This window comes from Tenrec ecaudatus, chromosome 2 (assembly GCF_050624435.1).
Source record: "Tenrec ecaudatus isolate mTenEca1 chromosome 2, mTenEca1.hap1, whole genome shotgun sequence".
Classification (NCBI taxonomy): domain Eukaryota; kingdom Metazoa; phylum Chordata; class Mammalia; order Afrosoricida; family Tenrecidae; genus Tenrec; species Tenrec ecaudatus.
Genome location: NC_134531.1, coordinates 231,819,815 through 231,832,870, shown reverse-complemented (window position 1 = coordinate 231,832,870; position 13,056 = coordinate 231,819,815). Strand labels below are relative to the sequence as shown.

Sequence of the window (13,056 nt, the reverse complement as noted above, 5' to 3'; positions counted from 1 at the left end):
GTACTACTGTCAGAGCTCAGGGTACTACTGCCTTAGTAGTTACAAACAGAAAAGAGGCACAGTGACAGAAAGGTTTGCATACTTGACGGACATGACCAAAGGCCAGCCTTTAGACTGGTCAGCTCACCTAAGCAACGGTAGGGGATCACAATGTGGGGGTGGGTCTTGCACTGCTTGCGGCCCCTCTTACACCAGTTCTGGATGGTCACTGGTTGGTTGGCTTCCACCACATTGGTGATCTGCAGTTCAGGGTAGACCTGGGAGAGCACAGAAAAAGAGCAAATGATTACATGGGACACGAGGTTCTGCTTCGCATGTAAAATGAATAGCTGCCATGATAAGGTTTTGCTAAGCTCTAAGAGTCAAATAAATAGCTGAATTCAACCGTGTGGACCATAACAAACTATGGATAGCCTTGAAAAAAATTCCAAAACATTTTATTGTACGCTTTCGGAACCTATACACAAATGAAGAAGCAGTTGTAAAAATAGCACAAGGGAACACTGCATGGTTTAAAATCAAGAAAGGTGTGCATCAGGATTATACCCTCTGCCCATACTGGTTCAATCTGGTTGCTGAGCAAAAATCAGAGCTACTGAACTAGATGAAGAATGGGCACCAGATTGGAGAAAGGCCTATTAACACCCTGCGATACACAGACGGCACAGCCTTGCTTGCTGAAAGTGAGGAGGACTTGAAGCACTTGCTGATGAAGGTCAAGGATCGCAGCCTTCAGTATGGGTTACAACTCACTGCAAAGAAAACTAAAATCCTCCCAACCGGACCACCAAATAACATGAGAGGCAGAGGAAAGACTGGATCGAGTCTCGCTTGGATCACCGTCAATGCACATGGAAGCAGCAGTCAAGATATCAAACGACACACTGCAGTGGGTAAATCTGCTGCACAAGTCCTCTTTAGAGAGAAAAGCAAGGAAATCACTTTGAGAACGAAGATATGCTTGATCCAAGCCAATTGCCTCATATACATGTGAAAGTTGGACTTTGAACACGTAAATCCAAAGGAAGAATGAAGCATTTGAAGTATGATGCTGGTAAAGAATCTTGAAAATATCACGGACTGCCAAAAGAATGCTCTTCAGAAGGGAGGTGGCGGGCTTCGTCTCACACACTTTGGACATGTTGCTAGTTAGAGGAGACTAGCTCCTCGTGCTGGCAGAGGGCAGCGAAGAAGCAGCAGCTAGATGAGACGGACTGGCAGTGGTCGCAGCAATGAACTCCGGCGCAGCAGCTTTAAGGGTGGTACAGCCCTGGGCGGGCGTTTGTCCTGCTTTATGTCGGGGGGGCTGCACGTCTGAACCAACTTGATGGCAACTACCAACAGCAGTCAAAGACTCAAAAAGCCAACCTCACTGCCGCCGGCCAACCCTGACTCACAGTGACGCTACAGAAGAGAACAGGCCTGCCCTGGCAGATGGCTAAGCCTCCTCTTTCTGAGGGGAGGCTGGTGGGCTCAAACCGCTGACCAGGGTGTTAGCAGGGTAGTGTGTGGCCCACTGGAGCACCAAGCCTCCATCTAGCAGACCAAGCTAAAGAAACCCGGAGTAAAGCAAAGATGCACACGGCAAGTACGTCAGTAATTTCATTTATATTAAGCTATGTGAATAAATATATCTTATCCCTCCATTCAGGCGAAAAATAGTTTTTTCCACGGAAGAGAAAGTAGAAATAAGGGGTAAGAGCTTAAGAAGCACAGGTCACTTCTAATGAAAAATAAACTCAGGTGGAGTTACAGTCTGCAACGCCCTACACAGTTATCACAGCTGATACAACTTGGGCGTATTATCTTTACCTGACTTCAACCTATCCTGACCTTAATCATTAAGCAACGATTTCACATACAGATTTCTGACTAGAAATTCTTCTCCTAATTAAACATAAACATACTCAGTAATAATTTATGAAAAAATTATATTTATCCTTCATAAATATTTCATTACAGCCCAACTTACTGATCTTAGTCAATCGGGATGTTGCCTAAGCACTTGGTATGAAAAGAGCATGGACTCAATGAACCAAAATACATTTGTTTCCTAATATCATCTGAACACCTTAAGCCAAAAATAGTCTTTGGAATCTTTAAACAATAATTTAGCTTCACTAGTAAAGCACGGGATTGCCATGAATCAAAAGCAACTTGATGGCACTGAGTTTGGTTTTCTGTTTGTTTCCTTTTCCAGTGACCTAGTGGGTATGTGCCGGGCAGCTAATTCAAGGCCAGAAGCAGTTCAGAGCCACCAGCTGCTCTTCAGGAGAAAGAACCAGACTTGAGTTACAGTCTCTATCAGACAAAAAAGCATTGAAAAGTGGATTTTAACCGAGGTATTAAGCTGGAATGTAACATCTTGTAATTTGATCTCCCTCTGTACCCAATGTGGATTTATTCTAAACTTTTAAGAGTCTCTGTTTTTTTCTTAGCTTGAGCTCTTGGCGTGTTTTATATGGCCATTTGGTGCTGGGTCCTGGCCTGCTGTTTGCCCTTGCTTTGCATCTCTGTACAGGGACACTGGGATGGGCATAATGACACGACAGTAGCTGGCTGCAATAATGGGTTCAGGCACAGGAATAATTATGTTAATTAGAGCTCAATAAAACATTTCCTGAAGTCTGGGAAACCCACAGGGACACTTCTACCTTGTTCGGTAGGGCCACTGGGAATCTGACTCAATGGCAGTGAGAGTCAAGTAAGAGTCGGAATCAACTTGATGGCAGTGGGTTTGGGAGTAGGAATGTCTTATCTTGGGCATGATGCTCTTTGAAGAAAGATCTATATGGGACCAAATTGCCAACAGCAAGTGACAGATTAGCTAGGAATCTAAGGGGCAGTGAGTTTATGTTAAGGGAGGAAGACAACTGAGAGGGAGGGTATCAAAATGGTTGCAAACTTGGAATGTAGCCAATATCACTAAACTGTAACATGCAGAAAGAGCTGAATTGGTCTGTGCTTTGTTATGCAGTCTCTTTTTTTCAAACTTTTTATCGTGATCTGAATGAAAGATTACAGAGCCAATCGGTTTGCCATTCAACAATTGATGTACATTTTATTTTGTGACATTCATTGCAATCCTAACATTAGGACAACACTCTTCCTGTTTCCTTCCTGAGTCTTCCTGTTTCCCTTCATCCTGCTTCCCTACCCTTTCCTGCATGCTGGCCTTTATCCCTAGGCGAATGCTGTCCTTTTGGGTCTCCTATGGCTGAGTGCTCGCCAGGGTGACTCCCTCTTCGGTGTTCTTTCACCATAGAGACGTATCGATCAATGGTTTGCTTGATATACACTCAACAAAATACTGTCATGTAATGTTAATTACTATTTATTGATTATATGTGAAAATTTAAAAGAAAAATGGAAACTCAAAACTATATTTACAAAATGGACTTTTCTTTGCCTGAATTTTTCATTTCACCAGGTCTACTTTACAGCCATATAAATGAAACGAAAGAAGCACTTATAATTGAAAGCGTAAAGCAGGGAACGGTTCCGATGATGGTGTGGAGCTGTTCAATTGGAGGCAAGCACAGCTGTGGAGGGAGTGAGAGAGAGCTGAAAGATGGTAGGAGCAATGGCATGTTGATCCTGCTGAGTCGGCAGCCAATGACTTTTTGGACTAGAGGTACTATGGAAAATGTGGTCAGAAGAAGCAATGGTCTTTGGAGAATCAGCTGAACTGAACATTTTGGAGAAGTTGCCGTTATCAGGAATTATACAGAGAATAATACGAGCATCAGAGTGAATGGCTGACGCTGGTGAAAAATCCAAAAGTCCAAGCAAGATATTGGAAGGATCATAAAGATTGATAATAAAATCATTGAGAATCATGACAGGATCAGCTGGGTTGGAAACAGTGACAGAAACAAGAGTCAGGAACTAAACTCTTGAAGGATCAAGGGAGACATACATCTCCAACCAGTGGAGAGGAGAGGTGATCTAGCGAGGTGTGTCCTTCACATCCAGGGCAAAGGTGGTTCAGGGGAGTAAGTCTCATCTTCAACGAGGGACTCCACACGCATTCTTGCAGCGGTGGCTCGCAGGTTGCTAAACAAGATTCAGACTTTTCCTTCCAGGCTAAGATGGACTAGGAAGACAATCTGCTTGAGAAAGCCGTTCCATGGAATCCATGTGCGTTGGGACAGTCTGATGCTCAAGCCATCGCAGGGATGGCACACAGCTGGCAGCAGCTCGTTGGCCTGTGCTCAGAGTTATCCTGAGTTGGGTGCTGACTGGATGGAAGCTACAACAGTCACTTCGCAGCTGGGGGCGAGCAGCTGAAGGAAGGGGTGGGAAAGATGGCTTGGAAGTTAAAGCACACAGCAAGCAGGCCACCCCGCTGTAGGCACACGGCTAGGAGGACTGGAACAAAAGGACATCCACTTGAGAAGATTGTAGGAAACAGCCACAGCGAACCAGCTCCCAATGGATACCAGTACCTGCCCCTCATCTTAAAGTGTTCTTAAGAGTCTGACCCCCACGATGCTTGGATTTCCTATCACAGACTATGTTCTACTTACAAATTCTAGTTAGAAATCTAAGAGCCCCGTGGTTGTATATATGTGTACAGGTATCGGTATACATACACACACATAAAATCAAAGGCAAAGTGTTTCTCTGCAGAGAAATGTAGTTCCCCCACCACTTGTACTGCATTCATGAGTCATAAGCTCTATGACACTGGAGGATCTTCCCTGGGGGACACAACTGCATGTGAAGTAACCTGTGAATCCCAACTGCAATTTTCTAAAGGGGTTCTAGCTGCCACTTCTCACATACACACACACACTCTCTCTCTCTCTCTCTCTCTCTCTCTCTCTCTCTCTCTCTCTCTCTCTCTCACACACACACACACACACACACACACAGACAAAACTACCAGGCTGAGAATTTTCTCAGCATTCAGTCTTCTAAAAGCCTGTAGTCACAACCACATTTCCTTCACCTTTCCAACCCCAAACCAACAGAATATTAGAACAAATATGTACAAGCTGCTTAAGACCAGGGTAACATTCAGGATAAGGATCACATTCTCATGGTGCATAGCATCTTTGGATCAGCTTTTAGTGCAGCAGAACAATGAAGGGATGATATTTTTCTAGCAGGGGGAATTATATGCTTGCAAATTAAAATCAAGGCTTCTCCTTAAAGATCCCTAGAGCTCAGTGATCAGCCAAACATAGTTTACTACCAGTTTCCACCAGGAAATCTAGAGCATAAGTATCACTCCCGGTGCTGGATGTCAAAATTAATATGCAGGTCGCTGTGCACATTACAAAATTTGGTCCATATCAAACCCGGGCATAACTTTTCTGTGGTCCAATTAAAATGAAAGAGAAAGCAGCAATTCACCTACGTTATTCAGAGATAGTTATTTAGATTTGCCAAAGATAATAAAATAGTGAGGTTCTTAAATCAGCAAATGTACTTAAAAGAGGAGAAAAGGCCTGGTGTTCTACTTCCCAAATAAAACCAGCCACCAAAAAAATCTACAGAGCCCACAGTATTAAACGGGCATGCCTGCGGTTCCCTGGAGTTGACACAAGCTTGTGTGCTGAAACAGAACTTTTGAAGTACTTGCTGATGAAGATCAGGCGCTGCTGCAGCTTCCAAAATGTCTTCCAACTTAATGAGAAGAAAGACAAGATTCTCACAACTGGACCAGTAGGGAACATCATGATAAACAGAGAGAAGATGGAAGTTGTCCAGGATTTTGGCCTGCTTGGATCTACAACCAATGTTCGCAGTCAAGAAATCAAACAACGTAATACACTGGGCACCAGACCTCTTTAAAGTGCTGAAGAGCAAGGATGCCCCTTTAAGGACTCCAGCCGGCCTAACCCAAGTCATAGCCTTTCAACTGTCCCACCCACAGGTGACATTTGGACACAGAACAGGGAAGGAAAATGGGCACATCTGAATGATGGTGCCGGCGAAGAACAATGAACAGCACCGTGGGCTGCCAAGAGAATAAAGAAATCTGCCTCGGCAGTACAGCCAGAGGCGCCTTCGAGGCCAGGACAGTTCAGCTTTGTCTCGAGTCCGTGGGACATGTTATCAGGAGAGAGGCCAGTCCCTGGGAACGGGCAGCAGTTTGCTAGAGCAGCAAAAAGAAGACCCTCAACAGGATGGAGGACACTGTGGCTGCAGCAATGGGCTCCACCACAGCAGGCCTTTGAGAATGGCCGGCCTCGGCAGTGTCCTGTTCTATTCTAACTGCATAGGCTCACCACGGATCACAATCAGCAATGGCACTTAACACCACACACACACACGCACACACACACACACACTTTCATCAATAATAAAATGTCTTTCTAGCTTTTCACCACAATTAGTAGTTATAATTATACACAGACACACACTTTCATCAATAATAAATGTCTTCCTAGCTTTTCACCACAATTAGTTATAATGATCAGTTTTCGAGTACATTGTATTTTAGGGGACAGATCTAAAACCTTAACAGAAAATGCAGAAGAGTTCTCTGAGCTAATTAATTTAATGTGTCTTTCCAAAGACACTAAGCATTAAAAAACCTCAGCTTTCATGACCCTTTTCTTTTCTACAGAAACCTCAATTATAAGGAACTATTTTCTTGCCTTTTTTAAAAAAATAAAATAAAAGGACTTCAGTTAACTAAGGTAACTACAGCTATGTTAATAGCTACTTAAAGTAGGAAAAGAACCCAGGTCTGTTAGCTATTTGAAAAACAAACTACCCTTAGTTTTTAAGAGCTTCCTAATTCACAGCTACACAGAGCAGGCACTGTATAAATAAGTGCACACACTGTGTTCCAGAAGCACTCTCACCTAAGCCTTCACAACACTTCAAATGTCCAGCCCATGAGGGTCCCTCCCACATAGGCAAACGCCTCCCTTGGCAGCATAATAGAATGTTAATCCCTCCCTCCTACGAATGAATGCTTTAGGGTATTTATCACAGTGTGCCTCCCATTGGTGTGAACACAACGTGGAAAGCCTTGCCAGGGTAAATGCACTTTCCCTGAGGGCAGAAAACACAACCCTGCACACAGCAGCCTCCCACGGAGCTCACTCAGCATGCTGGGTGCAATACCACGGAGCCTCTCCTCCCCCTCCCCTGCCTTCCCAGTCAGTGCCCTGGGTCTCTCCAATGCCACATTTGAACCCTGCAGCCAAGATCCCCACAGCTCATTGGAGCCAGAGGAAAGCACCTGTAAACCGGAGTGCTGAACAAAGAAGTAAGACATACGGGCTCTCCCCCAAATGAGGGGGACATGGGTGTGAAGTCAGAGCCAGCAATGGCGGAGGTCAGAACATCACAGGGACCTTGAACTAGGAATCTCGCCGAAGCAGCAACGGATCCAGAGAAGGAAAGCGGGGTGGTGTGTAGAAAGAGTCTCAAACAGGACAGAGACAGGCGAGAGTCAGATGGAGGAGCAGACAAGGACTGCCTGGTGACCTCTAACTCTATGAAACTCTTTCCCCCTCCAAGAGTTTAGACGACCAGTCTTTAGCATCAAGCTGATTTTGACTAGCAGCTGTAGAGCGAGGAATATTCGCTCTACAGGTGCTCCATCCAGGCTGTGCCTTTCTGAATAAGATTGCCAGTCCTTTCTTCCGATGAGCCTCTTAGTTGCTTGAATCACCAGCTTTTCAGTTAGTGCTTAAATGTTGTGCCACTTGTGCCTCTAGGTGCTCCTTCAGTAAGCTCTTAAACTTTAAGGCTGAAGCTTTCCAACTTAAAGTATGTGAGCAGCTGATGTCCCTTCCACTCACGGGAAAGCCAAGAAAAAGGTGCAGCTCAAAAGCATAGTGAGTTCTCGAGATGCAACGTACACGACTACGACAAACTGGACAACAGCAATGTGTACTACTCATCATGTTGCAGGCCCGAAGTTGCCAATGCCATCTACCTCAGATGTTCATTGGAGTACACCTGAGTTTTTAAAGATACTGATATGAAAGGCAGTAAGGATTCAAAGTCAGTACTAAGGAGGTAAATAAGTAGCCAAGGAAAGGAAGAAAGGGGTGGAAAGAGGGAAAGAAGAAGGGAGGGAGGAGGAAGGAAGGAGAGAGAGAAGAGCAAGAAAGGAGAGGAAAACAAGAAAGACACTCTCTACTTAGAACAGTCATTGGAATGGCATCTGGTCCTAAGTCAGGACTACCTGTAGTTCATCCCTGAACTTTTCCATCTTCGAACCGAGGACCTTACCTGGCCACTTCATCTACGCAGGCCTGGGGGTCCCTGCCATAGCCGACCGCACAGTGAAACCGTGAGAGCTGGGCATTGACAGAACTGCCTGGTTTTTCCAAGTCTTCCTAGTTGTCTGCCTTTGACAAGGCAATTCGATGACTTTTCTATTGCTCATTTTAACGGGGAAGATTTGAGCTTTCTTTGTGGGGTTTTCTGTATAATCCTTGAAGCTGGGGCCATATTTCTGATTCTAATCCTTCATCTGAGAGTGCCTGGAAAGTACTGGATAAATATTTCTCATATGGTGCTTGGTGTCTCAGAATCCATTCATAATCCACGAATGCATCTGTGCAGACATTGAAGCCCCAGGCTGCTGCGTGCCACCCACTTGACAGGAGAACTGCTCACGGCCCCCCAGTCAGAGGAGAACTGCTCATGGCCCCCCAGTCAGAGGAGAAGTGCTCACGGGGTTACGAAGCAGATCAGCTGGGCTTTCTCCCCCAGGACCACTGGTGGTCTGAGCCACCCACCTTTCAGTTAGCAGCCAAGTGCTTAACCACGTGTCACCAGGGCTCCACCGACTGCTCTGAATCTCCTGCGTCATAGCCCATGGCCATCAGGGAAGTTCTGGTGCACGCTGACCCTGTTGGACAGACTAGAACTGCCCCTACGGCTTTCACCTTTACACAGCAGAGTGTCACAACATTCACCCTCACGTAGGTACTGGGTTCAACCAATTTTTTTATTAACAGGTCAATCTTTAACCCATTGAGCCTCAAGGGTTCCTCTTAAGTAAAATTATTGATGTCATTGTTCAGAGAAACCTAAGCAACCTGGTACCTTCCGTGACTGCTCTTAATACTATGAAGTGCCAGCACTTCTTTGTCAGTGTATCCTACCATGATGGCTTGTGTGTTGCTGAGCTGCACGCCACAGCTATTTCAGGGCCACAAAAGTGAACAGATATCAACAGACCTTCCAGACTAAGTCAGACCACAAATGAAGAAGGATAGGCTGTCCACCTCTGAGGAATTAGCCACTGGAAGCCTAGTGGATACCCAGGGGAGCACTGTCAGATCTTGGAAAAACGTATGGAGAGCAGCAGAACATCGCCAGAGATAGTGCCTGAGATGAGCCCCCCGGGTTCGAAGACACTCAATGGATGACAGAGGAAGAGCTGCCTTCTCAAAGTGGAGTTGACCATGATGACAGGGAATGACTCAAAATGAGAAGAAAAGCTCCAAAATCTATTAATAATCGGAATTTGGATATATGAAGCATGAATGTGGGAAATTTGGAGGTTTAATAAATTAAATGGAATGCATAAAGATCAATAACCTAGTGAGCTGAAATAAACTGGTATTCACCATTTTGAGTCAACCGGGCGCAGTATAGCACCAAGGAAACACAATATTCCTACCCCACCCCACCCCCCACTATCATGACCCCAGTCCTACCTTTCAGTTCTGACTAGACTGGAGCATGTACACTGGTACAGATAAGAGTTCACGGCACATGAATTCCAATTCAGATATACCCCTCAGGAACAGAAATGGGACTAGTGATAACAGGAGTGTAGGGGGAAGAGGGGAGGAAGAGAGAACCAATTGCAATGATTGACTGATTGATGCATAGCTTCCACTGCCCCTGAGAGTGAAGAACATAAACATGGGTGAAGAGAGACAGCGGTCGGTGTAAGATATGAAAATAATAATTTATAATTTATCAAAGGGTCACGAGGGCAGGAGTGGAAAAAGAGGAGCTGATATCAAGGGCTCAAATAGAACCTAAATGTTTAGAAAATGATGATAGTAACATATGTACAAACATGCTTGATACAATTGATGTGTGGATTGCTTAAGAGCTGGAAAAGCCCCCAATAAAATGATCTTAAAAAAAAAAAAAGAGTACTGTGGTTTACTATGCCAGAAGTGAATGACAAATTCAAGCGAAATAGAGTCATATTCATTGCTTTAAAAAAAAATTTTCATATTCATTGTTTAAAAAGGCATTTCAAGATCTAGCTGAAAGTACAAAGCTCTTTGTGAAGAGCCTTATCTATCTGAATATAAGGAAATCCAGTCAATATAACTATTATTCTAATTTATCCACCAACTAGTAAAACTAATGATGAAGAAGTTGAATTTTATCAATGTCTTCGTTCTAAAACTAAACATGCAATCAAGATGCATTGCTCATCATTGGTGATTGAAATGCAAAAATATTGGAAATAAAGAGGAAGGAACATTCATTGGAAATAATGTTGGTGAAGGACACAAAGCTGGAGAACGCAAGATAGAATTTTGCGAGAACACATACCTTTTAACAACAACACAACCAGTCCACAAGTGGACTTTTCCAGACGGAATAAACAGAAATCCAGCTGACTACACCTGTGGCAAGAGACGACAGAGAAGCTCAAAATCAGTAGCTAAAATGAGCCCAGGGGCCAACTGTTGACCAGACCATTAATTGCTCACATGTAAGTTAAGTTGAAGTTGAAGAAATGAAAACAAATCAACAAGAACCAAAATATGACCTTGAGCATATCCCAGGCAAACTTTGAGAACATCTCAAAAGGAGACTTGACCTACCAGATACTAGTGACAGAGACTTAATGAACTGTAGCAGGACATCAAGAACATCATTCGTGAAGAAAGCAAAAGATCATCAAAGACAGGAGAGACAGATAGTACCAAAGTGGACATCAGAAGAGACTCTCAACTTGCTCTTCATTGTAGAGCAGCTGCAATTAATGAAAGAAATGAGGAAGAGGCTGAACGAAAAATTTCATTAGGTGACTTGCTTCTTCTGGGTATGCATTTGCATTAACTAACAACATCTTGCGCCTGCAGTTCTTTGCTATTCAAAAGCAGGGAACTCCAGGTAAACCCTGGGCATGTGGTATTTCAGTTAATCCTTGAACAACCGAAGAAGGGAGGTAGGTTTTTTCAGAGGATGAAACTGAGGCTACAGGAGACACTTTACCTGTCCAAGTCCGTGTGGCTGAGAGGAACGGGGCAGGATTCCTGGAGTGGGCCTTGGTTACCCTCCATAACAGTTCCAGAAGAAGAGGGGGGGGGGCGATACCAGCTGCTAACCTCAGTGGACATCCTAATTATGAATGTGTCAACAAATTGTTTTCACTAAAATATTACCCAAATACGGGAAAGGTCAAGTAGCTAACAGACATATCTATGGATCTTCCCAAACCATGTGCCCTGGCCCACTCGGCCAAGTAGGCTGCACAGAATCTAGCTGTTCTCATATTTAAGAAACAAATGACTGTCCTAATCATGCAGGAAATACGGCAACACTATTCACTACTCGGGGGAACTCCAGAGGATGTCTCTCAAGTAGGGTTCCTGAAAACACCGTGGGCAGAGGCGGAGGTCATCAAGCTGGGCAAGCTCTCAAGCAACATTCATAGGCAAGGGTCTAAGTGTATTTTTATTACACGATCCCCTCAAATTACTATTTTAAATAAAGTCATGGACTAAAAAAAAATTAGGAGAAGAAAATTTTTCAAAGAACAGTTAAAGACAAAGTAAACTAATAGAATGTATGTGCAAAGACCTAGCAAGAGATAGAAAAAATAAAAAATGAAGAACACATTCAGCATATCTTAAACTGAAAGAACGCAAGTCAAAACTCAAGCCTTGAGTTGCAAGACTGAAAGATTAATAAGGGAAAATATTAAACTATGCAGGAAGCCTTAAAAGAAGGTGGAAAAAATACAGAGCCACTATACCAAAAGAACTCGTTAACATTCAACCATTTAATGAAGTAGCACATGCACAAGAACCAATGTCGCTGAAGGAAGAAGTTCAAACTACATTAAGTTAATGGAACTAGTTGAAATGTTTCAGGAAGCTGATGAAGCCCTGGAAGCACTCAGTCATCTATATCAAGAAATTTGGAAGACAGCTATTTGACAAACTGCCTGGAAAGATCCATATTTGTGCCCATTCCAAAGAAAGGTGGCCCAACAGAATGCTCTAATTATAGAACATATCATTGATAGCACGTGTTAGTAAAACAGTGCTGAAGATCATTCAAAAATGGTTGCAGCCGGGCATTGACAGGAAGCTGCCAGATATCCAGGTTGGATTCAGAAGATGACATGGAGCAAGAAAAATCACTGCTGACAGCAGATGGACCTTGGCTGAAAGCAGAGAATGCCAGAAGAAGTTCAATTGTGTTTCTTGGTTATGAAAAGCCATTCAAATGTGTGGATCGGAACAAACTATGGATAGACTGGAGAAGAACGGGAATTCCAGAACACTGCACTGTGCTCATGGGAACCTGTGCCTGGATCAAGAGGCAGGTGTGCGAACAGAACAAGGGAATAAGGCGTGGTTTAACATCAGGACAGGTGGGCCTCGGGGTCGTGTCCTCTCATCATGCATGCTCAATCTGTGTGCTAAGCAACTCATCGGAGAAGTTGGGTTGCATGAGAAGAGTGTGGCATCAAGACTGGAGGAAGGCTTATTAAGCACCCGCTAGATGCCAAGGGCGCAATCTTGTCTGCTGAAAGTGAGGGGGACTTGAAGCACTTGCTGATGAAGCCTAAGGACAGCAGTCTGCAGCACCAGGATAAATGGAGAAAAGCCTGAAGTTGTCAAGAGTTCCATCTTTCTTGGATCCACACTCAATGTTCATGAAAACAGCAGTCAAGAGATCAAAACCTGGTGCACAAGACCTCTTAAAAGTGTTGCAAAGCAAGGCTAGTACTTTGAGGACACTTGCCCCAAGCCATGGTGTTTTTAATCACCTTATATGCAGGTGAAAGTGGGATACTGAACAGGGACATTGAAAAAGAATCGATGCATCAGCATGATGGTCCTGGTGCAGAATACTGGAAGTGCC

The 13,056-nt window shown here is 44.0% G+C and overlaps 1 protein-coding gene across 6 annotated transcripts in view; it reads right to left on the bottom strand.

Moving 5' to 3' along the window:
* Nucleotides 1–13,056, bottom strand: part of APP (amyloid beta precursor protein) — a 298,287-nt gene that overhangs the window by 207,923 nt on the left and 77,308 nt on the right. For all 6 annotated transcript variants that reach the window (XM_075542402.1, XM_075542403.1, XM_075542400.1 and 3 more), the window contains exon 3: nucleotides 128–257. In XM_075542402.1, the coding sequence (XP_075398517.1) occupies nucleotides 128–257 (130 nt within the window). The remainder of the gene's footprint in view (nucleotides 1–127; nucleotides 258–13,056) is intronic.